Source organism: Arvicanthis niloticus, chromosome 13 (genome assembly GCF_011762505.2).
Source record: "Arvicanthis niloticus isolate mArvNil1 chromosome 13, mArvNil1.pat.X, whole genome shotgun sequence".
Lineage (NCBI taxonomy): Eukaryota > Metazoa > Chordata > Mammalia > Rodentia > Muridae > Arvicanthis > Arvicanthis niloticus.
The window spans coordinates 73,186,084-73,213,918 of NC_047670.1; the positions used below are offsets into that span (position 1 = coordinate 73,186,084).

Consider the following 27,835-nt stretch of genomic DNA (forward strand, 5'->3'; position numbering starts at 1 on the left):
GCTCCGAGTCCCCTCCCCGCGTGGGCCCGCGGGGCGGGGTGGCCGCCGGGGCGCGCGCCATGCTGCAGACAGGGGCGCGCCGCTGCAATGCGGGGCGGCAGCGGGTACTGCCGCAGAGGCGACTAGGGGGAGAATCGCTCCTTGTGGGCGAGCCTGGGACTTGGCGTGTCCTCAGTTTTAAAGGTGAAGCAGCCTCCTAATATGGGTGCGGTCCGGATAGCTCAGTTGATTGTATTCCTGAGGCCCACACTGGATGAGTGAGTTTTACCTTGCTCCTTGCTTCCTTTAAAGGCTGTGCATTCTGTACTTAACCTGCTGTGAAAGTCCCTTATGAAGGCGAGTAGCCATGCTTGATCCGTTGTAATGACTCGTTCTCAAAACTAAGGGTATCAAGTACTGGAAGCATTTTGAATCACCCAAAGGGTGGTAGTAGCTAAACACAGAATATTGAGCTTGTTAAAATAAGGGCAGACCAGGTCCCGTCCTTAGCCTGGAATAACCTAAGTAAGGACTCTTTCAAAAGATTTCTGAAACATTTCAAATAGTAATTAAATTGAACAAGTGAGGCGAACCTAGAAGGAAAATGTCTCACAGAAGAATATTAGGGATTTCTTGTGCTATGTAAGTTTCCTAAAAGGATTGCTTGGCGTTATGCTAAGTACCAGATTATACACTACCGTAAACCACTATTCATAAGGACCATATTCAGGACCATAAACCACTATTCATAAGGTGATCGGGGCTAACGTGTGGCTTTAAAATTGTCCTCACAGAAACACAGTAATTACCAAACTATTCAAAATGTCCTCCTGGCAGCGACAGCACGGAGCACAGATCCTTTGCAGCTGTGCAGCCTGAGAACGCCCCCTTTCAGATCCTCAGGCGCCTTTAGTCAGGTGCAGCTGAACAGAATTCCAGGAGTCACAGTAAAGGAATGCCTTGGCCGGTTAATTAGGAGAAGGAGCTGATGCCTGGTATTAGAAGAGGGGGATCTGGTAGTGCTTCAGCAGCCGCCATGTCGGGGGGTTGGGGGCCGAGGAAACGGTCCAGTTAGGACCTGAGCTTGATTCCCCAGAACCCAAAGGGCGTGGAGGACAGTCATGGTGGTTCGTGGTTGTATCGCCAGTGCTGCAGAGACAGAGGCTTAGTGGCTAGCCAGACTAGCCTTTCTGGATTAGTTCCAGGTCAGTGAAACCATGTATCAAAAACAAGCAAACAAGGGGGTGTTGGGAGACAGAAACACAGCCAAACATAAACTGGTGTGATAAATTTAAAACAAAAACCCTAAAGTTGATCTCTGGCCTTCACATGCATGCTCATACACATGTTGCTCGCCTATGTGCCATGTACACACACACACACCAAAATAAATAGAAGATGTAATTTGCAATTAACATGGAGAAAGAGGAAAACATGATTGCATTTCCTTGTCAAAAAAGGTTTCTGGTTTTATTTTGAGACAGTGTTTCATATAACCCAGGTTACCTCAGATTCATGTAGAGGTTGGCTTTGAATTCTTTCTGATCCTCCTGTCTCTACTTTCCAAACGCTAGGATTACGGAGACCCACCAGTTTACCTGGCTGAAGAATTTTTGATGTGGTAGTTCTTGATCTTTCTTCCTTTTGTTTCAAATATTCCAATTTGTTCTGAAACTAACTTAGCCAAGAATGACATTGAACTAACTTTCTTTCTTTCTCTCTCTCTCTCTCTCTCTTTCTCTCTTTCTTTCTTTCTTTCTTTCTTTCTTTCTTTCTTTCTTTCTTTCTTTCTTTTTTCCTTGTTTAATTTTGTTTGAAACAGAATCTCACTATGTTGTTGTGCCTACTGGCCCGGAATTCACCATGTAGACCAGGCTGGCCTCAGACACTCGAAGATCTGCCTGTCACTGACTCTTGAGCACTGAAATTCAAGACATCATGTCTGGCAACTTTTTACTTAAAATTTAATGAGTGTGTATGTGTCTGGGGCTGGGAGTTTGTGCATATGCCAGTGTGTGTGTGTGTGTGTGTGTGTGTGTGTGGTATATGCCACGGAGTACATGGAAGTCACAGGACAATTTGCAGGGATCAGATATCTTTCTACCTTGTGAGACCCAGAGATCCAGCACTCATGGGGCTGGTATGGTATAGGGCAGAGTGTGTATGTGTATGAATTGAACCCAATGACTAATGTCTGCTAGGCAAGTACTCTATCACTAAAACTCACTGTATAGCCCAGGCCAACCCTATCCTTTACCTCAAACATTCAAGGATTGGGATTATAGGTATGAGTTAGAATTCTCAACTTCTGGGGGCTGGTGAGATGGCTCAGCGGTTAAGAGAACAGACTGCTCTTCTGGAGGTCAGGAACTCAAATTCTGGCAACCACATGGTGTCTCACAACTAACCATAATGAGATCTAATGCCATGGGATGTCTGAAGACAGCTACAGTGTACTAACATAATAAATAAATAAAAACCCATGGACTAGAGCAAGCAGGACTGGAATGAGTGGGGCTGGAGCAAGAAGGGGAAGGGAAGGGGAGGAAAAAAAAATTCTCAGCTTCATTCACTTTCATTTGTGGAGATTGGGTCTCTAGCTCTGTCTGTGGCCAGGGAACAATACTAAACTGCTGATCCTCCTGCCTCCACTTTCCTAGTGCTGGATGTCTTGGCATTTCACAGCTGTGAAGAGACACCAAGACCAAGGCAACTGTTATAAAGGACAACACTTCACTGGGGCTGGCTTACAGGTTCACAGGTTCAGTCCATTATCATCATGGCGGGAACTCGGCAGCATCCAGGCAGGCATGGTGCTGGAGAAGGAGCTGAGATTTCTATGACTTGTTCTGAAGGTAAACAGAAGACTCTTCCAGGCAGCTAAGAGGAGAGTCTGAAAGCCACCCCCACAGTGCCACAGTTCCTCCAACAAGGCCACACCTCCTATTAGTGTCACTCTCTGGGCTAAGCATATTCAAACCACCAACCACACTGGAGTTACAGGTATGGAGCACCATGCCTTTATGCTGTGCTGGGAATTAAACCCAGGGCCTTCAACTGCTTCCTAGGGCAACAAGCACTCTACCACCAGTGAGAACATCTTCAGCCTCTTAGGAAGTGACTTTTGTTTTTTTGTTTTTTTGTTTTTTTGGAAACTGTGTTCTCTGTGTAGCCACAACTATAGAGCAGCCTGGCCTTGAACTCGGAGATCTGCCCTCTCTACCTCGGAGTGCTGGGATTAAATGATTACTATTATTTTTTAACTAAAAGAGCTAACAATTTTATTTTCACATTCACCATTATGAATTAAAACTGCTGGGACTGAAGAGGTGGCTCAGTGGTTAGAGCACCTGCTGCTCTTGCCGAGGACCCAGGTTCAGTTCCCAGTACTCACATGGTGGCTCACAACTATCTGTAACTCTAGTTCTAGGAGGTCTGGTGCCCCCTGACCTCTAAGCACATCAGGCTTACGAGTGGCACACAAACACACACCTAACTACATGGCAACTGCACGTTTTAATCCCACTTCTCTGAGAGGATCGGGGAGCATGTCCTTGTCAGGCTACTGAGTCAGTCAGACACAGCACCATGAGCACCGGTGAAATAGAAGAGATATTGTAGAAGTGATAAAGCACCACCATCTCCCTTATGCTGAGTCATGCTGAGTCATCCCTTGTCATGTGGGTACCACTGTGACAAGCAGGAGGTCTCATCATTGGAGGTCGATCTCAGCCACTTCTAAGTCACTTAAAAGTGACACTGTGGTTGGAAGATGCTTGGCCCAGGGAATGACACTGCATTGTTAGGAGGTGTGGCCTTATTGCAGTGGGTGTGGCCTTTTGGAGAAAGTGTGTCATTGTGGGGGTGGGCAATGAGACCCTCCTCCTAACCACGTGGGAGGCAGTCTCCTGGAGATGTAGAACTCAGCTCCTCCCCCTTCATGCCTGCCTGGACACCTCCATGCTCCCGCCTTGATAATGGATTGACCTTTGAACCTGTAAGCCAGCCCCAATTAAATGTTGTCCTTTATAGGAATTATCTTGGTCATGGTGTCTGGTCACTGCAGTATAACCCTAACTAAGACAGGCACACACTTTTTGGGGGATTTTTTAAAGACAGGGTCTCACTATGTAGCTCTGGCTGTCTCAGAATTCACTCTATAGACCGTACTGCCCTTGAATTTGGAGATCCACTTGCCTCTGCCTTGGCTGTCCTGGAACTCACTCTATAGACCAGGCTGGCCTCGAACTCAGAAATCCACCTGCCTCTGCCTCCCAAGTGCTGGGACTAAAGGCGTGCGCCACCACTGCCCAGCTTGGTACATACTTTTAATGTCTTTATACTTTATACATACTTTAGGAGGCTGGGGCAGGAAGATAGTAAGTTCAAGACCAGCCTAAGCAGTGTTGTAAATTCCTGTTTCTCAGAATAAACAGCGGTGACACTAACAGGGAGGGAAAACATCAGAAACTCCTTAAAATGACTTCTTTTTTTATATCCTGTTGGTCAAAACCAGGTTCAGTTCCGAAAGAGGAGGCTAGGAAGGCAAGTGGGTTTTGTTTGTTTGTTTGTTTGTTTGTTTGTTTTTTGGTTTTTCGAGACAGGGTTTCTCTATGTAGCCCTGGCTGTCCTGGAACTCACTCTGTAGACCAGGCTGGCCTTGAACTCAGAAATCCGCCTGCCTCTGCGTCCCAAGTGCTGGGATTAAAGGCGTGCGCCACCACTGCCCGGCGGAAGGCAAGTGTTGAGAAAGAAAGTTTGCTCTAATTTATCCCCCAGGAATGACCACTGACTCTCTTTCTGTCAGCTGGAAAGCATGGACGGGCTGACGAAATGCTTACTATGGCTTAGATCTTGAATGTCTTAGATGTGTATGGGTTGAAGGCATGACTCCCAGCCAGCAGAACCCCTGGGTAGGAGGAGAACTTTTAGGAGGTAGGACCTGATGGAAGGAAATCACAGTCAGTGGCAGTGGGATGACTTGGAAGTGGATACTAGGGTGCGGGCCCTTTTCTTCCTGTCTTTTACTTCCTGGCTGCCACAAGCTACTTCTGCTCGGCACTCTAAACATCGGTGTACCGAAGCAGTTGCATCTCCCAAAAGGTCACCCCAGTCTAGGGAAAGTCCCACAGAAGCTGCAATCCTGGAGATCCCTTGCACAGTTTGCATGTTCACCCCTCCACATGCACGGACTCTCTAAATAAGTGTTTAGAATATATAAAATACAATACAGCCCAGTGAAGTAAAACATACCGGCTTGGGAGATGCCCAGTGAGCAAAGTGTCTGTCACTCAACTGTGAGGACCTGAGCTCTCTGTCCACTAGCCATGTCAAAGCTGGCCCTGGTAGTATGCATCTTAGACCCCCAGTGTGGGAAGCAGGAACTGGGGGAGAAGTATCCTGGTGCTCTCTGTGTAGCCATACTAACTGAACCTATGAGCTCTTATGTTCAATGAGAAACCCCTGCCTAAGAAAGTACTGTGGTAGGGCTGGAGAGATGGCTCAGTGCTTGAGAAAGCTTCAACCAATTCAGTTCCATACTCTATCAGGTCGCTCACAACTGCCTGTTAGCTTCAGCTCCAGACCTGATGCCTCTCCCTCCAAGGACACCACATTCATGTTCGTATACCCACATGGAGGCTCACAGAAACACAGAGTTAAAAAGTAAAAGAAAGGTAGTGGCCAGTCAGAGTGGTGTTCAGAGTGGTGTGTACCTCTGATCCCAGCACTCAAGAGGCAGAGGCCAGCCTGGGCTACAGAGTAAGTTCCATGACAGGCAGGGCTATGTAGAAAGACACCCCTGACTCTCACCAGAGAGAGAGAGAGAGAGAGAGAGAGAGAGAGAGAGAGAGAAAGAACAAAAGACAAAAGTAGAGAGAAACTGAAGATCCTCTCTGTAGATCTCTGACCTCCTGTACAGATGCACGTGTATGCACCAAAACACACACACATATACACACATGCATATGTGTGTGCATATACACACTAATTGTTCTTCAGTCTTTCTTAATAACAGAGCCCTAATTTTGTGAGGAGTAGGGTTCCAGTTTCCACTGCAGCTATATTGGCCATGTCTGTGTCAGTGCTTAGTGGAAGGCGTTTATCTGACAGTTTTGAGGGCCAGGTGGGTGGCCAACACTTAGGAGGGAGGCAGAGGGAGGTAGATCTGTGTCTCAAAAACAGAGAACAAAAAGAAAACTGTTCCTAACACATGTTTCTCCGATTTATTTTATGTATATGAGTGTCCCGGCCTGCACTGCTGCTCTGGTCTTCGGGTTAGTCAACAAGGTCTAGCAAGAGAGAGAGTGGGGATGGAGGGGCAAGAGGCTCGAAGAGTGGAGACAATACAGAAGGTCTGATCAAGTCTCATTTATTGAAAGGAAATCCTGGGTATTTATATGCTTTACCACCTGCCTTGCTGCCGTGGACACGCAGGAGAACACAGCTGAAGGCACTTTGCCACGTGCCTTGCAGGCGTGGATACCATGTGCACCGTGCAGCTGGGGGCACTAAACAACAAAACAAGATATGTGAGCAAAACAAGATGTTATCAGAGTGTGCTCAGCTGTTGTGGGCTGTTGAAAACAAGTCTCTTGTCAGGGTATGTGGCTCGAGATGGTTGCAAAGATGATTGCTGCTTTCTGCTAGGAGTCAGCTCCCAACATATGAGTACACTGTCGCTGTCTTCAGACGCACCAGAAGAGGGCATCGGACCCCATTACAGATGGTTGTGAGCCACCATGTGGATGCTGGGAATTGAATTCAGGACCTCTGGAAGAGCAGTCAGTGCTCTTAACTACTGAGCCATCTCTCCAGCCCCTCCTGTGTATTTCCTAATAAAGTGCTTTGGCCTTGCTTTTATTGACCAGCACAGAAAGCATCACATGGGAAAGAAATGGAGGATACTTCATAGAAGTCTTTAAGAAGCTTACAATGAATGAAGTCACCGACCCAGATAACAAAGGTGATCAAGCAGTATCTGTGCTGCTTCAGCATTTACGGTGGATACTTGTTTCATAAAGTCGCTTTTTGGCTATTTGCTGTTTTCAGGATTTATTACCGTAACACACACACACACACACACACACACGGATCAGGGGCAACAGAAGTTTTAGGTTGTAAAACATAATTACTTTGGAAATCCAAGGCAAAAGAAAGTTTGATTGTTCCATTGTTCTCAGGCTAAACTGGCTGAGTTCACAGTATAACGCTCCTCAAGGGGTATTATGAACGTTGGCTATGAGGTCCAGCAAATGTTCCAGTCTTTTCGAATATAAGAGATATTTTTACAATACTGCATGGCCTCAGGCTGCCTACCTCTGGATTTCCTATTGTAGAAGAAAGTTTGTTTAGGAATTTGGTGTGGTGGGGTGTGTTTCTGTGATTTGGAACTAATGGAAATTCACCAGTGTAGAGTCCCTGTGTTCACACCTGTCATACCAGCTTCTGAGAAAGCAGAAGCAGGAGGATGGATATTTGTTCAGGGTCAGGCTGGTTACACAGTTCTAGGCCAGCCAGGACTACTTAGTGAGATTTTGGGTTTTTGTTTTGTTTAGATAGTCCTGGCTATCTTGGAACTCACTGTGTAGACAAGGTTGGCCTTGAACTCACAGAAATTCACCTGTCTCTGCCTTCCAAATGCTTAAAGTTTAAAGGTGTCTAACCAGACACCCTGGCTCGAGACTATACAAAACAAAAACTAAGCAAAAACCCTCAAAATAAAACACAGACGTGATATTAAATAAAGCATTGTTTGAGAGATGTTTTCTAGATAGTTTTCATTAGTGGGTCTAATTTTTTGGAATATATGTTATACCAGTGTGTTTATCTTCTCTCCACACGTGTAAGCCCTTTTCTGTTACCTGTCCTGTGTATGTAACTAATCACCCTCAAAACTTACTTAAAACAACTATTCATAAAAAGGAAAATATTGTTCTTGATCCCTTGTGTCGTCTGGCATCAACTGGGAGGTCTAGAGTGGCAGATGCCTTGCTTGGGCTCTGGTCCCCTGTTGAATGTGATAGGAAGTTCTTTCCCACATCACCTTTCTTTCCCTCCGCACATTCTTTTATCCACTGGTAATCTAGCTGGAGCTTCTTTGCATGGTGGCTCGCTTTTAAAAGAACGAGAACAAAGCTCCAGGCGTCTTAAAGGGCTTGACCTGGATTTGGCACACAGTCAAATGCAACAAGCACCTAGACACAGCTCTGGCTCCAAAACCGGTGACTCACCAGGCTGAAGGCACCGAGATTCGTTGTTGTCCTAAAACTGCAGTTGCTTGAGGTCCTTGGAACTCTGCCTTGGAAGCCTTGGAAGGGCATCCCACACACACACCAGAGGAGAGAAGGGTGATACAGATCCTGGTGCAGAAGTAATGGTTCATAACAAAAGATGAGACTAGCAGCTGGTTAGCTGTCTTGCAGGACCGGAGCAGAGACAGGGATGGACAGGACCCCGACCAGGACTCTTTTTTTTTTTTTTTTTTTCTTTTTTTTCTTTTTAATGTGTATTGGTGTTTTGCTTGTGTGTCTCTGTGTCAGATCACCTGGAAACTGGAATTACAGACAGTTGTGAGCTGCCATGTAGGGGTGCTGGGGATTGAACCTGGGTCCTCTGGAAGAACAGCCAATGATCTTAACCACTGAACCATCTCTTCAGCCTGCGTCCCTGACTGGGACTCTTAATTCTGAACATATCTTTTTTCCTGCCCCAGATCTTTGCTTAAAGCTGAGCTTGTATCAGTACCTGAAGATGAACTTGGAGTTACTGGGCTCCAGAATGATGAACTTCCCTTTCTTTGGCCCACACCATTACCCCTAGCTTTGATAGTTACATTGGGGTGCGTTATCAAGCCTGGCTCCTTAGGGCTGCTGGAGCTGAGGCCTCTGTTCTAAAACTCCACTTACAACTTGGGTGAGTCACAAACCTTCGGGTCTCAGTCCTTAGTTACAGGTGACCATAAAAGAATGGGAAAGATCAAATGGTCCTATAGAGATCTTGGGATCACTTTTATTATAGGGACTTTTTCTTTTCTTTTGACTTGGACAAAGATTACTGCTTTTTCTCATTTGATAAAGCAGAGGAACAAGTGTCCGTGCTTCGTGGACTCGAGAGACTGACTTAAATTTTCTAATTTGCTTGTCCTTGCTATTCCAGGTCAGCTTGGAGGCCCTTTGGAGCTGTTTGGACATCTGCCATTTGCCCTGAAATACTGTCTCTTTTGCTCTGGGGTTCTTTTGAACTATTTGAGTATCTACTGTTTGTCTAACAGGCCTTGTCTTTGGACTCTTTTGAGCAAATCTGAGGTCATTTGAACACAGAGATCCATCTGTCTCCGGCTCTGAAGTGCTGGGATTAAAGGCGTGCACCACCACCGCCTGGCTGCATCTAGACTTTTAACATACAAAACTGGACAGTAAAATTCTTTTGATGTTTCTACCGCCTGTAATTAGTACTTTTTATTTGTGCATTCAGCCATTACAGTCCATCCCCTTCTCATGTATTAGTTTATCACCAGGCCAAGAAACCTGGAAAGCCAGGTCAGCAGACACCCCAGTTCCCTCGAGATTGAGTATTCAAACACAAGAGAGGAATTGGAACAGTTATTTAGAAGCTACTTTGTTACACACTATTGGCTCCTCACTAGAGCCACAGAGCTGAAGGCAGGAAGCTAAGTCCTTGTCTTAAACCTGCAGTCGCTGGATTCCAGAAAAGTAAACCATCAGCCAGCCCCTCCCCCCACCACATCCCCACCCCCACCCGGCCACCACCTCTGCTCTCCCATGCCTCACGCAGAGTTACTTAACAAGGGCAGAGCTGCACTCTGGAGCAGAAACAATCGTCCTGTAGAAACTAGTGATGCAGATTAACAGTTTGTCAGCCGCCCTCCTGGACTGGAGCTAAGCTGATAGAGAGGCTATACCTTCAACAAGACTTTAATTCTCATACTGGTCGCCCCTAGCCTCAGTTCTTCCTCTGTTGAGCCTAGATTGTTCCTTCCCAGTGTGTCAGTTAAATGCATCTTCCCTGCTCTCTCACTGTCATTTGTCTCTGGTTGGCATATTGGGACAGGTAGGGGAGCCTAGCTGGGTGGTGCTGCTCACCCTGGAACTATGTCTTTGAGAGCAACACACACACACTAATGAAACATTAAAAACACCTTATTCAGCCCCACCTGTTAAGTGTGTACTGCTAGACCAAACCGTGTAAGTTCCGACTCTTTTAGAGAACCTGACCTAAGTTTGAACTCAGGTAAACTAACAGGCTGGTACCTGGCATTAGTTTCCAAGTTGCCCCCCAACAAAACCCAAGCCTAGCTCCAGTCTCTAGGCTAATCCCCAACAAGACCAGTGTCTCCAGGTTACACCTTCAACAAGACCAGTGTCTCCAGGTTATTTCCCAGTCAAACCTGTACCCCCAGGTTTCAAGCCCACCCTCTGTCTAATGACCACTGTGCCCTTCCCCCAGGCCTGAGCAGGCCTGCAAAGTCTTTTACCACAATAGACCAAGCAACAGTAGGACCTAGGAGATGCATTGCATTACCAGCCTTGGCGCCTTGGAGCCTCCTACCTGAGCTAAGAAGAATGGACTGCCTGCTGAGCTAGCCTTGACACCTTCCTGACTGCTATCTCCTTGCCCAGCCCCTGGGCAGAACCGAGAAGAGACTCTGGGGGTGGGGGTGGGGGCTTCCCCTTTATATGTGAAAGCAAATTATTAAACCTCGAGCCTTGATCAGAGAACTTTGTCTTGGCTTCATCTCTTCCCGCTGTTTCCCTATTCTCAGCCTCTCTTACAGGTGAACCCGGTTCAACATTGTTGCTGCTGGCGGCAACAGACCACCAATGCAGAGGGAGTAGAAATTAAGTTTATGACTATATTATGTTACAGGCCACAGTAGCTTTCCAATTAGATGCTCACACACTCAACCCCCACTTGCTGCTTACTATAAAGTCTTGCCATGTTAGACATTCGGTCTCCCCCACCACCAAAACCATCCTTCATGATGGCAGTGTGTTGGGGGAGGGTTCCAAGCTAGCTCAAATAGAATAAAGACCCTGCTGTGAGTTGCAACAGATTAGCTCCTGTCTGTTTTTTTGTGGACCACTAATATTTCCCTGACATTACAGTACTATTTCCCTATACCATGGATCGAGGGCACTAAACCATTTAGGGATATTCCAAATCATAATTACAGTGTAAACCAGCAGCCGTGTACCCTGGACCACAGTCAAGATGTGGGAGTGGCCAGTGAGGAAGATACATACTGAAACATATATGTTCAGGTTCTCTCCCTTCCTCTAACTTTCCCTACACACACACACACACACACACACACACACACACACACACACACTCTGGCCTGAAACTTACATCGACCCACCTGTCTCTGAGTCCAGAGTGCTGGGTTTAAAGGCCTGCATCACCACACCTTGCATTTCTTACCTTAGTTTTTGAGATAGGGCCTCTTACTGAACCAGGAGTTCATTGATTCAACTAGACTGACTAGCCATCAAGCAAGCCCCAGGGATCCAATGAGATTACAGTATGTTTCATGTCTTCAGGTGTCTATTGCTGTGAAGAGACACCATGACCACAGCCACTCTAAAAAAGGGAAACACTTACTTGGGGCTGGCTTACAGTTTCAGAAGTATAGTCCATTATCATCACCGCAGGAAACATGATCGCAGGCAGACATGTGCTGAAGAAAGAGCTGAGTTCTACCCTCGAACCTCAGGCAGCAGGAGACTGAGTATCTCCTGGTGCAGCTTGAGCATAGGAGACTCAGAGCCTCCCCCATAGTGACACATTTCTTCCAATAAGGCCACACCTCCTAAGACTGCCACTCCCCATGGGACAAACATTGAAACACATGAATGTATGGGAGTTGTTCCTAGCCAAAGTACCATGTGCCACTACACCCGGTTTTCATTGGTGTCTTAGGGTTTTACTGCTGTGAGCAGACACCATGACCAAGGCAACTCATTTTTTTTTTTTTTTTTTTTTTTTTTTTTTTTTTTGAGACAGGGTTTCTCTGTGTAGTCCTGGCTGTCCTGGAACTCACTCTGTAGACCAGGCTGGCCTCGAACTCAGAAATCCGCCTGCCTCTGCCTCCCAAGTGCTGGTGTAAAACCCAAATGAAAAGGACCTCACCGATCCGTGGAAAACTGCAGATGCACCCCAAATCACTCACGAGAAACACAACTTGATGCAATCGCAAGAGGTTTACTGGTTAGCCAGGGCTGTCTTCCCAAAAGCCCACGCAGGGGCAGAGGAATTCAGCCAAGAACAAAAGAAGTTTACAGCTTTTAAGGTGGAATCTACAAACCAGGTGGGGGTGGAGTTAGGGAAGGGGGAAGGCTGAGAGTGGAGTTAGGGAAGGGGGAAGGAGGGGGAACAGGTCACTAGGTCATCGATACATTTGATCTCAAATTCTTAAGATGGATGGTGTGTCACTTTATAATTGGCTATTTCGAACCAGTTTCACACTATATATCATGAGCTCCAGTTCAAGGGGGCCAGGCTAATCTCGAACTTTTAGTATCCTGGCACCAATTGTCTCAGGGCTGTTAGTTCAAAGCATGGCCAAGCTAATCTCGGGCCCATAGCATCCTGACACCATACATCTTAGGGTTTGTTTAGTTAGGGCCATCTGTTCAAATGCTCAGCTAATTTCCTGGGACTGAGGCAACACAGTGTTTGACTTACAGGTTTTTATGTCTTTGCTTTTAAGAGTAGGGTTCAGGGGATCAACTTATGATTTTTCTATCTTTCACTGGGATTAAAGGCGTGCGCCACCACTGCCGGGCAACCAAGGCAACTCTTATAAAGACAACATTTAATTGGGGCTGGCTTACAGGTTTAGAGGTTCAGTCCATTATCATCGAGGTGGGAGTATGGCAGCATCCACGGTGCAGGAGGAGCTGAGAGTTCTACATCTTCATCTGAAGACTGCTAGCAGAATGCTGGCTTCCAGGCAGCTAGGATGAGGGTCTTAAAGCCCACACCCACAGTGACACACCTGCTCCAACAAGGCCACACCTCCCCCAACAGGGCTACACCTTCTAATAGTGCCACTCCCTAGGCCAAGCATAAGTAAACCATCATAGGTGGGTTTTTTAATTTTTTTTTTTAAGACTTATTTATTTCATGTATGTGAGTACACCGTTGTTGTCTTCAAACACACCAGAAGAGGGCATCAGATCCCATTAAAGATGGTTGTGAGCCACCATGTGGTTGCTGGGAGTTGAACTCAGAACCTCTGGAAGAGCAAGTCAGTGTTCTTAACCACTGAGCCATCTCTCCAGCCCCAGTTGTTTGTTTGTTGGTGCTGGGGATCTGATTTCAAGTCCTCATGTTCACACAGCAAACATGTTATCCACATCCTCTCAGCCCCACTTCTGACTTTTAATACCACACTGTACTGCATAAATAGGTACAAATATCACAGCTCTACTAAGAATTTAGCCTGCTAATTGCAGGACATCGGGTACAGGAGGATTGCCTCAAGCTCAAGGCTAGGCTGAACTACATAGTGAGTTCCAAGTCAACGAGACCTATGGAATGAGACCAACCTCAGAACAAATCAAAGTTGAATTGCAAAAGTGGGCCAGAGAGATGGTTCAGCAGATTCGAATTTACTGCTCTAAGAGCTGTGTTTAGTTCCTGGTACATATATGGTGGCTCCCAGCCGTCTGTAACCCACTTTCAGGGAGCCAATACATTCTTCCAACCTCTCCAGGCTCCTGTATGTATGTGGTACATAAACATTCACTCAGACACACCCACATATAAATAAGATAGTTTGTCCTTTTTAAATGAGCTGGAATGATGGCCCAAGGGCTAAAGAACAGTCATTGCTCTTACAGAGGACCTGGGTTCAATTCCCAGAACCTACATGGTGGCTCACAACCATCTGTAACTGCAGTTCCAGGGGATTCAATATATTTTCTGATCTCCTAGGTACTAAGGACACTCAAGATGCATGTCTATACATAAAGGTAAAAGAGTCACATATACAGCCTGGCATAGTAGCAAATGCCTTTAGTCCCAGTCCTGGGAAGGTAGAGGTAGATGGGTCTCTGTGAGTTCAAGGCCAACCTGTTTTATATAGTGAGTTTCAGGACAGCCAGAGCTACAGAGTGAGACACTTTGTTAAGCAACCCCACCCAGACCCGACCCTGCCACATACACACATCATAGACATACACATAAAAGTTTTAATTTGAAAAAAAAAAAGATAATTTAAAACAATATCTTCACCCAGTTCCTTTGAATTGATCACTGTCTTGTTATTTTCTCTGCTTGTTATGATATTTTGTTCATCTACCTTAATGGGTTCCCTCCACCTTGTGCCCTTTGTGAATACAGGTGCTTTACACCCATAAATATTTGTTCTCATTTCTCTTTACTATTTGTTGAGGTTTTAATCTGAAGAGTTCCTGAAAGACTTGAGTATTAAAAGGTTTGGTTTCTGGCTGATAGGCTTTGAGGAAGTGACTAGATAATGAGGGGTCCAGCCTGATCAATGGATTAATCTGTTGTTGGATTCATAATTCAATGATTCTATAGGGAGATGGTAGAAGTTAGGAGGTGAGACCTTGTTGAAGGAGGTAGGTTACCAGGGATATGTCCTTGAAGGGTAAACTTTATCCTCTGGTCCCTTCTCTCTGCCTCCTGTTCTCCATGAGGCGAGCTATGTTGTTCTACCATACTCCCAAGGCTGTTATGTTCTGCTTACATACATGGGATGGGGGGACAGAGCCAGAGACCGTGTACTGAAAGCATGATCTAAATGTTTTCTTTAAGTACTTAGCTTATATTGGGTATTCTCCACAGAAATGCCAAGTGACAAGGGCATACATAGTTCTTTGAGTATCTACCAATAGCTGCTGGACCATAGAAGAATTCTATTTCGTGTTGTAAAGGAAATGCCATATTGCTTGCTTGTGTGTTTGACTGGTTGTATGTTTGGTTGGTTGCATGGGTTTTCTGTTGTGTTGTTGCTTGAGACATTTTCATGTATCCAAAGTACCCTCCGACTCTTTGGATCCTCTCAACTCTGTGTTTAGAGTGCTAGGATTATAGGCACACGTCACTTCCTCAGGCTTGATCATTGCTGGGGATCAAACCCAGGGCTCGCTGCACGTTAGCCAAGCTCCCCACCCACGGAGCTTCATCTGCAGCTCTGTCTTGGTCTTTCCGTTGTTTTTCAGTGCTGAGCATTGAGCGCGCAGTTCTATGTGCTGAGTGCGCGCTCTAGCACTGAGCTGGATGTACTGAGTGCGCGCTCTAGCACTGAGCTGGATGTACTGAGTGCGCACTCTAGCACTGAGCTGGATGTACTGAGTGCGCGCTCTAGCACTGAGCTGGATGTACTGAGTGCGCGCTCTAGCACTGAGCTGTCCCCCCAGTCCGGCTTCTGTCTCATTTGCGTGTTTCATTGAATTGTTGAGGATTGGTTCTTTTGAGACAGAATCTCACTTAAATCGGATTGCTCTGTGGATGAAGATGACCTGGTCCTCCTGTGCCCTCTGCTGCCACATCCATGCGCTGAGATCATAGGCGTGTCTACCACACTCCACTTCAGCGTATGCTATGTTACATTTGTTGACATATTAAACTCAAACTTCAGTTACTACCAAATTTTCATTGTTGATTTTGTTTTGTTTTGTTTTGAGATGGTCTCACTGTGTAACCCTGGCCAATAACTGTTATATAGACTACACTGGTCTTGAACTCACAGAGATTCACCTGCCTCTGCCACACCTTTGCTGGGATTAAAGATGTGTCCCTTCATGCACAGCTTAAAGACAAGACAAACAGCCGGGCAGTGGTGGCGCACGCCTTTAATTCCAGCACTTGGGAGGCAGAGGCAGGCAGATTTCTGAGTTTGAGGCCAGCCTGGTCTACAGAGTGAGTTCCAGGACAGCCAGGGCTACAGAGAAACCCTGTCTCGAAAAACCGAAAAAAAAAAAAAAAAAAAAAAAAAAAAAAAAAAGACAAGACAAACAAACAAAACCCCAAACAAACAAAACCCATTTACTTGTTGTTAATTAATAATGGTTCTTACCAGTCATGATAGCACATGCCTTTAATCCCAGCATTCAGGAGGCAGAGTCAGGAGGCAGAGACAGGTGGGTCTCTGGGAGTTCAAAACCAGTGTTGTCTACACCTCAAGTCAAGCTGCTAGGCTAGCTAGGTCCAAGCTTCATAGTAGAGCCCTGTCTCAAAAAAAAGCAACAACCACAAAGCAAAAGACAAAAAAAAATTAAAACTGCTTTTTGTTTGTTCTTATTTTTTGCTTTTGTTTGTTTGTTTGTTTTTTTCAAGATACTGATTCTCTGTGTAACAACCAGTGCTGTCCTGGAACCTACGGAATCGGCCTGCCTCTGCCTCCCAATGCTGTCCTGGAGCATACAGAATTCGACCTGCCTCTGTCTCTCTGGTGCTCATGCCACCACACCTGGCTAAGATTGTTTTGTTTTTAAAGCAGAGCTGGAATTTAGTAAAAGGAGATTTTTAAGTACAGGGTCTCAGAGAGAAAAAGTAAGGCACACCCAAGAGTGTTTGTGTGGGGGCTTCTCAGAGGAGTATCACTTAGCTGTCCTTAACAATGTCACCCTTGTATATAATACATTCTAATTACCTTAATCCTCTCTTCTCACATCTGCCTCCCTTCCAGCCCAGCAGATCCTGCTCCTATAAATCCCTTTCCTTCATCTGGTAAGCCTGTTTTTGTTACACTTGATGTTTTGTTTTGTTTTTGCTTTCTTTTATTGAGACAGGGTCTCTTCCCTACATAGCCCTGTCTGTCCTGAATTCACTAGGTAGATCAGGCTGTGCCTGGACTCACAGAGATCCACCTGCCTCTGCCTCTGGAGTGCCACCATGTCCAGACTCATTACAGTTAGTTTTAATTCGTTTCTGTGTATGTGTGTTCACGGAGGGGGCAGAGGTCAGAGGACAACTATCAGGACTCAGTCCTTTCCTGCCACCATGTGGATCCTGAAGATAGAACTTAGGTGGTGCTGGGCAGTGGTGGTGCACACCTTTAATCCCAGCACTTGGGAGGCAGAGGCAGGTGGATTTCTGAGTTTGAGGCCAGCCTGGTTGACAGAATGAGTTCCAGGACAGCCAGGGCTACACAGAGAAACCCTGTCTTGAAAACAACAACAACAAAAACCAACTTAAGTGGTCAGATGTGGTGATAAACACCTTTACCTGCTGAGCCATCTCACTGGCCCTTGAACTCATGTCTCTCTCTTCTGATCTGTGACAACTGACTTTACCAAGGCCATTTCTATAACTGTGAGTTCAGAACTAGCCTTTGGGCCAGCCTTGGTGGCACAAGACTTTAATGCCAGTTACTCAAGGGCAGAGATCTCTACACAGTGAGACTCTAGATGGCCAGGGCTACATAGTGAGACCCTGTCTTAAAAAAAAAAAAAGTGGGGGGGGGGGGCTGGAGAGATGGCTCAGTGGTTAAGAGCACTGACTGCTTTCCAGAGGTCCTGAGTTCAATTTCCAGCAACCACATGGTGGCTCACAACCATCTGTAATGGGATCTGATGCCTTCTGCTGTGTCTGAAGGCAGCTACAGTGTACTCATATACAAAAGAGGAGCGAGAGAGAGAGAGAGAGAGAGAGAGAGAGAGAGAGAGAGAGAGAGAAAGGAAAGAAGGAAGAAAAGCCAGCTGTTTACTGGAGCTTCAGGACTCGGCAGTGGATCCACACCTGGGCATTTGAGTAACTACATTTCCCATTACATCCCCTTAACTGGCAGTGTCAAATAAAAAGAGCAGCTGATACAAAAAATAAAATTTGTTTCCACTAAGAGCAAAGAAATATAAGACTGTTACAGACACCAGGCTCTTCTGTCCAGCTGGACTGACCTCGGGGCTCAGTTTCTAAAGAAATGCTCAATCTAAAGCTACTTCTAATCGGTGTGACAGCTCAGCAGATGACGATCCCTCCCTGGAGCCACACAGTAAAGAAGGGAACTCTGCCTTCCACACTGCTGCTCGGACCTGTGCCTCACAGCCCCAAACACACAAAGTGCATAAAAGTCCTTTGTAAACCTAGCTGTTTGGGAGTGGATCTGCTGCTGCCTGCAATATTCCACGTTACTTTTCTTCTTTGAGTTTATTGGCCGGTATTACAAAAGGGATATCCTTAGAGAGTTATTCAGATTTAATTAACACATTAGATTGACTAAATTCATTAGGTCTTCAACTTGATATTCAGCTAAAGATGGGTTTGGGAAAAAGATTAACGATCTAGGTCAAACGTAGGAGGCGCTTGCTTGGAGAACAGGCATCTTTTGGGAAATTTGGACAGCGGAAGCAGAAGCGTGTGGGATGACACACCTGCCAAGGTAGCTGTCCAGGAAGCATGACAAGCAGCTGACAGAACCCCAGGACACATTTACAAGTCACCATTTCTTCTGTCAGTGGCATACCATCAGCATTAACTGAAAGATTCTGACCGTAAATTAGCAACTTTCAACACCTAAAGTTCAAGGATAGCTTGTGCTATCTAGAGCGCCTGTTATAACAAAACAACCTCCCATTTTAAGTAATTTTAATGAAGTGAAATGTAAATACTAAAACCAGTATGTTATTTTGCTTTAATGTCTATGATGGCATTTTCTTTCTGTTTTTGTTTGTTTGAGACAAAGTTTCTCTGTATAATGGCTCTGCAGGTCATGGAACTTGCTTTGTAGACCAGGCTGGCCTTGACCTCACTGAGATCTGCCCCTGTGATGCATTTTCATTCTGGTGTGCCATATTTCCTTCTCAGTCACTGTCCTGTACTCCCCATTAGCTAGTTCCTTCCTTCCCCCTTTTGTGGTGATACTTACAAATATATTTTGGATCATATGGTTTAATACTCTAAGATAACTTGAAAGTAACTGTAGTACATGCATCAACTAGAACCAATAGTTCTATTATTTGTATTTAAAGGCCCGTCTTATTTGCAACCCTGGATGGCCTGGACCTTGCTTGCTATGCAGAGTGTGCTGGCCTCAAACTTAGAAATCTCCCTCTGCCTGCTGAGTACTGGGATTAAAGGCATACACCGACATGCTGGGCATTTATGTATGTGTGTGTTTATGTATACACACTCTACTTTCCAACCGTTTTTTATAAAAAGGTCTCACATAGCCCAAGCTGGTCTGCAGTTTCTTATATAGTAGGTGGACCATTTAATCCTCCTGCCTCTGCTTCATTGTTCTTTCATCTTAAGGTACTGACTTTTTATACCCTGTAGTGGTGATCTGTCCGCTTCACACAGTGTGCAGTTAAATGGCAAGAGAAGGTGCCTCCATTGCGTTAGCCTGGAATTAAGTCTTCGGGATAATTTTCTTGATTAATGATTGGCCTGGGAAGGCTGGGTCCATAGTGGGTGGCACCACCCCTGAGCAGATGGTCCTGGGTCAGATAAAGTGCAAACAGAGCACAGCTTGGTGCAAGCCAGGAGGCTCCACCCCTTCATTGCCCCTTTCAGCTCCTGCCTCAGCTCCCCTTGATGGACAGTAAGATCCAATAAACCCTTTCCTCCCGGGTCTCTTTTGGTCATGGTGTTGATTTCAGCCAAAGCATGAAAGCTGGGACACACCCAAATACAGAACACAAGACAACTTTTAAGACAGGGAGTATTTTATTTAAAATCCATCAGTGAAGTGGATGGCTTGGGTCTCTGACAAATCATTCATATTTAAAGCATAAGTCAGTAACTGTATGAAAGCACACATTGCCGCATACAAATTAACCGATCAGACCACAACTTTCTGTGTTGGAACAGAATAAACATCCCTGTGAAAGCAGCACCTTGTGACATTTAATTTAGTATTCCTCTCCTTCTTCCTCACCCTCGCCTTCCACAGAATCCACACCAACCTCCTCATAATCCTTCTCCAGGGCAGCCATGTCCTCACGGGCCTCAGAGAACTCTCCCTCCTCCATGCCCTCACCCACATACCAGTGCACAAAGGCACGCTTGGCATACATCAGATCAAACTTGTGATCTAGGCGGGCCCAGGCCTCAGCAATGGCTGTGGTGTTGCTCAGCATGCACACAGCTCTCTGGACCTTGGCCAGGTCACCACCAGGTACCACAGTGGGAGGCTGGTAATTAATGCCAACCTTGAAGCCAGTGGGACACCAGTCCACAAACTGGATGGTACGCTTGGTCTTGATGGTGGCAATGGCGGCATTGACATCTTTGGGAACCACATCACCACGGTACAGCAGGCAGCAAGCCATGTATTTACCATGGCGAGGGTCACATTTCACCATCTGGTTGGCTGGCTCAAAGCAGGCATTAGTGATCTCTGCTACAGAAAGCTGCTCATGGTAGGCTTTCTCAGCAGAGATGACAGGGGCATAGGTGGCCAGAGGGAAGTGGATACGAGGGTAGGGTACCAGGTTGGTCTGGAATTCTGTCAGATCAACATTCAGGGCCCCATCAAATCTGAGGGAAGCAGTGATAGAAGACACAATTTGACCTATCAACCTGTTTAGGTTAGTGTAGGTTGGGCGCTCAATGTCGAGGTTTCTACGACAGATGTCATAGATGGCCTCATTGTCTACCATGAAGGCACAATCAGAGTGCTCCAGGGTGGTGTGGGTGGTGAGGATGGAATTGTAGGGCTCAACCACAGCAGTGGAAACCTGGGGGGCTGGGTAGATGGAGAATTCCAGCTTGGACTTCTTTCCGTAATCTACAGAGAGCCGTTCCATCAGCAGGGAGGTGAAGCCAGAGCCAGTTCCCCCACCAAAGCTGTGGAAAACCAAGAAGCCCTGGAGACCCGTGCACTGGTCAGCCTGTGGAAGAAAAGGAAATGTAATGTTTTATTAGGAGGGCATACTCTTAGCACTGTTTGCAATTCCTTTAGATTGGGAACCATATCTACCTGAGAGAAAAGGCTTGACATATTTTGACAGATACCGAGACCCCCTCCCATTCCATTTTAAACCCACCCATCCATATGTGGCATTTACCAGCTTGCGAATCCTGTCCAAGACAAGGTCGATGATCTCCTTGCCAATGGTGTAGTGGCCACGGGCGTAGTTATTGGCAGCATCTTCCTTGCCTGTGATGAGCTGCTCAGGGTGGAAGAGCTGGCGGTAGGTGCCAGTGCGAACCTCATCTGGAAAGGAGAAGACGTCAGCCATCCACCAACCGCGAGGGCCCTCACAAGCTCACTCACCCTTCTGGGTCTGCAGAGAGATTCTGAGTATGTGGCCAAGAAGGAATGCCTCAGGGAAGCCCCCTGTCAGCTTACCGATAACTGTGGGTTCCAGGTCTACGAACACTGCCCGGGGCACATGCTTGCCAGCCCCTGTCTCACTGAAGAAGGTGTTGAAGGAGTCATCTCCTCCCCCAATGGTCTTGTCACTTGGCATCTGGCCATCAGGCTGGATGCCATGTTCCAGGCAGTAGAGCTCCCAGCAGGCATTGCCGATCTGGACACCAGCCTGGCCAACGTGGATGGAGATGCACTCACGCTGTGGAAAGGGGGAAAAATATAAAAAAATTAAGCTGTTATAATACTAAGCTGTATTTTTATTTTAGATTTTAATAGACTTCTAAAGTGTTTCTAAAAATACAAATACTGTGTAAATTTATTTGGAGTTATATCCCTAATGTAACAGGAACAATGAGCAGTACCCACTGCAAATACAGAAAGTGGGTGTGGTCTAAATGTCACCTTCATACTACTTAAGACATGGTGCAAACCCATTGTTCCCATAGACATGCTTGAATCGAACAATTTTCATATTTGAAAAATATTCAAAGCATAGATTCTGTAAAAAGGAAATAATTATCTGTAATTACATTAATTGTTTCTTTTCCTGATAAGTAAGGATGAAGGTTTCATCTTATAGGACCTGGTATTTCAACATGGACATCTGCAGTGCGGCTGAGGCCAGGAGCCACACCCTTCTGCGGACCCCATCAATACCCTGGCGAGGCTACAAGCTAGACAGAGTCTGACTTCTGCATTGCCGCGTTCTCTGGGCCTGGTGCTAGTCTGTGCTGTTACATTATTTAACAGAGAAAGCTCTATTTCCAGCAGCTGTCTATGTGATCTCTTTGTGCTGCTTTCAGGCTCCCTCCTAACCCTGTCTGGGACCGTTTGCCTGAATTACTGAATTAGTGCACATATTAGAACAAAAGATGGTTGGGTGCAGATTGTAATTTTTTTCTTTGCAGCAGCAGATCCATTGTTTTTGAAGGTTTTCCACGGTATGGAACAGAAACATTCTTAAAGCAGGCTAAGCTAGAAACAAAGAGCACGTAAGAAGCGCCAACAATTTAAAAAAAAAAAAACAAGTGAAAAGATAACAAAGTAGAAAAAAAATTAACCGATGAATCTCTACATACCACATAATATACCACTATTATTTCATTCTATAGAGATACACTTCTGTCGTAGAGGGACAACTTTCATTGTCTGCGGGGGGGGTGGTGGGGGGGAAGGGCGTTTCCCTGGGTTCTGACCATCAGGTTACTCAGGGCTTCACAAAGTGGGCTTTGTCATTCCCCAGCTATCCAGCTCCCCTCCCCCCTCAGCGAGATGTCCCCGTAAAGTAAATCGTATTTTTGACAGTTCTGCAAACGAAGCATCTTCGTAAGACTATACATTTCCGCAAAGATTTTTTTTATTTTTTTTTTAATAAAAAATTTTAAAACGCTCGGGAGAGAGGCTTAGTGAGAGCGAACCCCTCCCAAAACGCCACGGAAGCAAGAGACAAACAACCCCGCCCCTGCGCCTCCCTGACAGCGGCTGCCATGGATCCGACGCAAACTAACCCTTTCCCCTAGCGAAGTGGGGCGGTGTTTCTGGAGTGCGGGCTCGGCCACCGCCTGCCCTCCTACTGCAGCGGACCCTCGACACCCCCCTTCCCGGCGGTCCCCCGTGGTCCCCAGCAGTCCCCGGCTCTGCCAGCGATCGCTCGCCGGCGCCGCCTTTGTTCTTCCCGGTCTGGGCGTTTCCGTGTCCCGCACTGCGGCGCCGGGACTCACGGACTAAGCCAAACTTGGAGACCACCCTTCCCCGCGGAGGTGACAAAAGCCTTGGGCGTTTCCTTGCAGATCTGGGGCGACTGACACCCACCCTCCACCGAGAATCAGGGAAAGCTTGCTCACCATGGTTGCTGTTTCGCGGCTGCTGGGCGGATGGCGGAGGCGAAGAGGAGGTGTTGCTTCTTACAGCGCGACTCTTAGGCGGTCGATGTAAGAGAACCTGCGGCACTTGGGCGGATGCGGCTCCTTATATACAGCTCGGTCACCATGGGGATGGGCCAGGGCCTTTTCCTGTTGGTCCAGACCCCTCTGTCTGCCCAGAGAAGCCGTGACAGGAGAGTGGTGATTGGTGCAAGCGACATGGTATGAGGTAATCTCTCCCCCACCCCTTCCCCCTAGCATCCGTAGACTTTGCATCCTTCAGACAAAGGCCTAGCAAAGGCAACTAGCCGAGCATCCATTATGGGGTGGAGTTGGGGAGGGGTGGGAAGGAAAGAAAGAAAACTGGGGTTGGAAGATTATACGTAGCCTAAGCCTTAAAGGTAGTTAAAATCATCTAAGGTTTTCCCCAACACTTAATCACAGAATTTATGTTGAGATTTCTTTGTGGAAAATTCCAGCTTTTCATTTATAGTACACTAAATTTAACTAGGTTCCGTCAGGATTTAATATCTTTATTTGCTTTAAAAAGTAGCAGAAGATATGGGAATGATGGTCGAAAGGGCGTGGCTAAATGTTTAGTTTTACAGTTATTGTATTTATTATTATTATTATATTATTATTATTATCATCATCATTATCATTATTGCAAAATTCAGAAGATCAGTACGAATAGACCACACCTATGACCTCAACAGCACCTGGGAATCAGAGGCAGAAAGACTTGCAGCTCAAGGTCATCATAACTGGCCTTAGTGGTTTATGCCTGTAAATCCCAGCATCGGGAAGCTGAGAATTGCAGCTAATCTGTGCCCAGCCTGGACATATAGTGTGATATCCTGTCTCAAAAACCAAAAGAAAAAAGGAAAAAAAAAAAAAGAAAAAGAAAAGAAATAATATACAAAACAGTACCTAATAGTTTACTAGAAAGCTTTCTTTTTTTAGTAGTAGTTTTCTCTCATTGCCCTCCGCACCAGCCCCCCCACCACACCCTACCTCACCCCAGAGCCTGTGTTACTTTGTCCCTAGACATGAGCCATCCTTTCTAATACGGAATTCAGAAAATGTAAGGAGAAAGAATTAAGTTTAAAAATTAGCTCTTTGTGTGGGCTTGTATTTCTCCAGCGCCCCCCCCCCTTTTTTGAGGGGGAGGGGATGACATCAAGTGAAAAATAACTGAGATGCCAAATTAAAAAGAGGAGAGTTGTCTGATATAAAGGAAACCATTTTGTGATGTTGTTTTCATCCCCAGACAACTGCAATGCCAGCCCCGCTGCAGTTTTCTGTAGTTCCCTAAGTTCTGTAAATAGCCCCTTCCACAGCTGGGCTTCTGACTGTGGGAACCGCTGCTCGCCCTACTGCTCTCAGCCAGAGACTGCGGTTGTTGCTCAATTGCCCCGTGGAACAAAAATGTCTTGCTTTCACCCCTAGGAAATAGATTACAGTGGCAGTCTTTTGCTACATAGAAAGACTCCGTTGTCAGCAAGGAAGATCTATACAATGAGTCTCCGAGCTGCAGAGCACTGGTAATTCGCAGGATGAAATTTTAGAGGAAAAGAGATATTTGTTTGGGTACCAAGCTGAAAATGTGGATTTTGACAGATGGCCCCTCTTTAAGTAGCAGAGTCTTGGTCGTCTGCAGCAGTGTATTCGAGCTCTGTGGAGCCCATTCATTCTGGGCTGGCGAGGCGCTTGTGTGGGAGGGACGGCCTTGGGAACATAGCAGCTGCAGGTTGGGAGCTAACAATGGTGGCGTGAGTTCTTCTAGCCTGCCGTCCACAGCCCTGCCTTTCTTGTTTAAATTTATCGTGAAAGTCTTTTCTAAGGAAAAAACAAATCAATATAATCCACATACAAACAAATAATTTGTTCACTTCTTGCATATTTCATAGGAAATACAACGCCATCATCTTCATTATTTCCTATCAGAGGGAAGAGAGATGACTGCTTCCAACATGTAAGTACATCAACAAGAACAAGAACTAAATGATGTCAGCGCTCGCTCAGAGAAGCCCACACCCATCTCTCGGATAGTCAATCTTTGGAGCACTTTTCTCTTAACTCTTGTGCTTAAAATTGATGGTAATGAATAAACACCAACTCTGCTTCATTAAAAAAAATTAAATGGCACAGAGAACATAAGGATTGATAAACAGCTTGTTGAAAATGTTATCACAATTAAAAACTATTTCATGCCGGGCAGTGGTGGCGCACGCCTTTAATCCCAGCACTTGGGAGGCAGAGGAAGGCGGATTTCTGAGTTCGAGGCCAGCCTGGTCTACAGAGTGAGTTCCAGGACAGCCAGGACTACACAGAGAAACCCTGTCTCGAAAAACCAAAAAAATAAAAAACAAACAAAAAAACCTATTTCATTTGTGTATGTATGTGTGTGGGTGTGCATGTGTGTTTGAGGGTGTGTGTGTGTGTGTGTGTGTGTGTGTGTGTGTGTATACAGATTCTCTTCTTTCACCTTGAGAGGAGTCTCAGGGACAAAACTCACCTCCTCAGCCCTGGTGCTAAGTGCCTTTACCAGATAAACCTCCTCTCCTTCCCCCAAATACTAATACTAATAATGATGATAATAATTGATAAAGCATATACTACAGAACCATGATGATGTATAATACAATTTTTTGATTCACTTCTGTTCCTTGACAATATGGGAAAAAAAAAGACACATCTTCTGTTCTTTGTGTTTTACAGGAGAATTAAAAAGATTCTTGGTCACACCCCCTCAGAGACATTCTGTCCCTTATGCAAATGAGAGGGTTTTTTTCTCATCCTTTGAGCATAAATAACTTCAGATCTAGGTCAGAAACAGACTATTCACTTAAACACTGAAATCTTAAATATATGAGTGGAGACTAGTGGGGGGAAGTTAGTCTGTTCTTTTTGTTCCTTATCTGGTTTAATAAAATACAAACTGTGGGAAAATATATATTTTTGTTTACATGTTGCTAGTTCTTAATTTTACTGTTAACCTCTTTACTTCTATCGGCAAGCAGGTATATATTAGTGCACGCTGCTAACAGGTCCTTTCTGTACACATAGATATTAGTAGCAAGTCTTAATTAATGCTTGTGTAGTCTAATTATCTACTTGCAGGTTCAGGCCTTGCCCTATACTTTATTGTCTTATTCCTTGTCTTTCAAGCCTCATGCATGCCAGGCAAGGGCTTTACCCCTGAGCTACCTCCCAGCCCTGCATGATGGCTCTTCTTAGCTCCAGATCATCTTAGCTGTCCCAAACATGCAGCTGTGAACGGTTCTGTGGCTCACTTAATGGCTCTGCATATCTGGCTTCTGAAGTAAGAAACAACCACTATAGACGACTCTCTCACCTGTTTCGGGCCCCATGGAATCATGTCTACCTCTTAAATCTTTTTTGTTTGTCATGTTGAAATGTGTCTCATGGCCGGGCGGTGGTGGTGCACACCTTTAATCCTAGCACTTGAGAGGCAGAGGCAGGTGGATTTCTGAGTTCGAGGCCAGCCTGGTCTACAGAGTGAGTTCCAGGACAGCCAGGGCTACACAGAGAAACCCTGTCTCGAAAAACCAAAAAAAAAAAAAAAGAAAAGAAAAGAAAAGAAATGTGTCTCGTGCAGCCTGGGCTAGCTTCAAACTTAATTCGGTATGTAGCCAAGGCTGGCCTTGAATTCCCAGTCTTCTGGCCTCCATGTCCCAAGTGCTGAGATATATAGGCATATGCCATCACAAGTAGCACTCGAATCTCTTTTTTAAAAATTTGTTGTTGTTGTTGTATAGCCCTGGCTGTCCTGGAACTCACTCTGTAGACCAGGCTGGCCACTAACTCAGTGATCTCTCTGCCTCTGCCTTCTGAGTGCTGGGATTAAAGGTGTGCGCTACTATCACCCAGCCTCAAATCTCATTTTATTAATTAAAAATATTTAAATGTATTCATGAGTTGGTTGTATGCATGTGTTGACATGTTCCTTGGTGAAGGCATAGACTCAGTGGAGGTCAGTTAGAAGGCAAGCTGAGTCTGGCTTGTCCACGGATTCCGTGGGTCTGAATTCAGGTTGTCACAGTACAAGTGCTTTTACTAGCTGAGTGGTCTTTCAGCCTACTATTTTTGTTTTTGGAATGTGCTTAGTGACTTTTCTATTGCTGTGATAAAACACCATGACCAAGGCAATTTACACCAAGTTTTCAACTGGGGAGAGTAAAATGGCAGCACTTCCTCCTCCTCCTCTTCATCCTCCCCTTCTTCCTCCTCTTCATCCTCCTCTTCATCCTCCCCTTCCTCCTCCTCTTCATCCTCCTCTTCATCCTCCCCTTCTTCCTCTTCCTCCTCTTCACCTTCCTCCTCCTCCTTCCTCCCAAGGGTTTCTCTGTGTAGTCCTGACTGTCCTGGAACTCACTCTGTAGCCCAGGCTGGCCTCAAACTCAGAGTTCCACCTGCCTCTGCCTTTTTGAGTGCTAGGATTAAAGTCATGTGCCACAAGCAAATGACACACCTCCTCCAATAAGGACAAGACTCCTAATCCTTGCTGAAGCAAATGTTCAAAGATCAGCTTTATGAGGTCCGTTCTTATTCCAAACACACACACACAAGTGTGTGTGTGTGTGTGTGTGTGAAGTGTGTGTGTGTGTTTGGTAGTTTCATATATGAATACCCTCCACCTTCCACTTCCTCCCAGACTACC

At 45.8% G+C, this 27,835-nt stretch overlaps 1 protein-coding gene and 2 long non-coding RNA genes across 10 annotated transcripts in view; 2 read left to right on the plus strand and 1 right to left on the minus strand.

Moving 5' to 3' along the window:
* The first annotated feature begins 43 nt into the window (after positions 1-43).
* Positions 44-9,422, plus strand: LOC143434162 (uncharacterized). Its single transcript, XR_013103461.1, has 2 exons — positions 44-257; positions 9,136-9,422. It is a non-coding gene; the product is annotated as an uncharacterized LOC143434162 (long non-coding RNA).
* A 10,197-nt stretch (positions 9,423-19,619) lies between these two features.
* Positions 19,620-23,436, minus strand: LOC117718493 (tubulin alpha-1A chain). The gene is made up of 4 exons (XM_034516085.1): positions 23,134-23,436; positions 21,266-21,488; positions 20,982-21,130; positions 19,620-20,804 (listed from the first exon to the last, which is right to left on the minus strand). Exons 1-4 carry the CDS (start codon positions 23,134-23,136, stop codon positions 19,824-19,826), a joined length of 1,356 nt encoding a protein of 451 aa, XP_034371976.1. The 5' UTR covers positions 23,137-23,436; the 3' UTR covers positions 19,620-19,823.
* Positions 23,237-27,835, plus strand: part of LOC117719090 (uncharacterized) — a 50,672-nt gene continuing 46,073 nt past the window's right edge. For 7 of the 8 annotated variants that reach the window (XR_013103464.1, XR_013103462.1, XR_013103465.1 and 4 more), the window contains exons 1-2: positions 23,237-23,380; positions 25,062-25,126. This is a non-coding gene — a long non-coding RNA (uncharacterized LOC117719090). Of the gene's footprint in view, positions 23,381-25,061; positions 26,106-27,835 lie in introns of those variants that run through there. The other variant, XR_013103463.1, reaches the window with a different exon arrangement.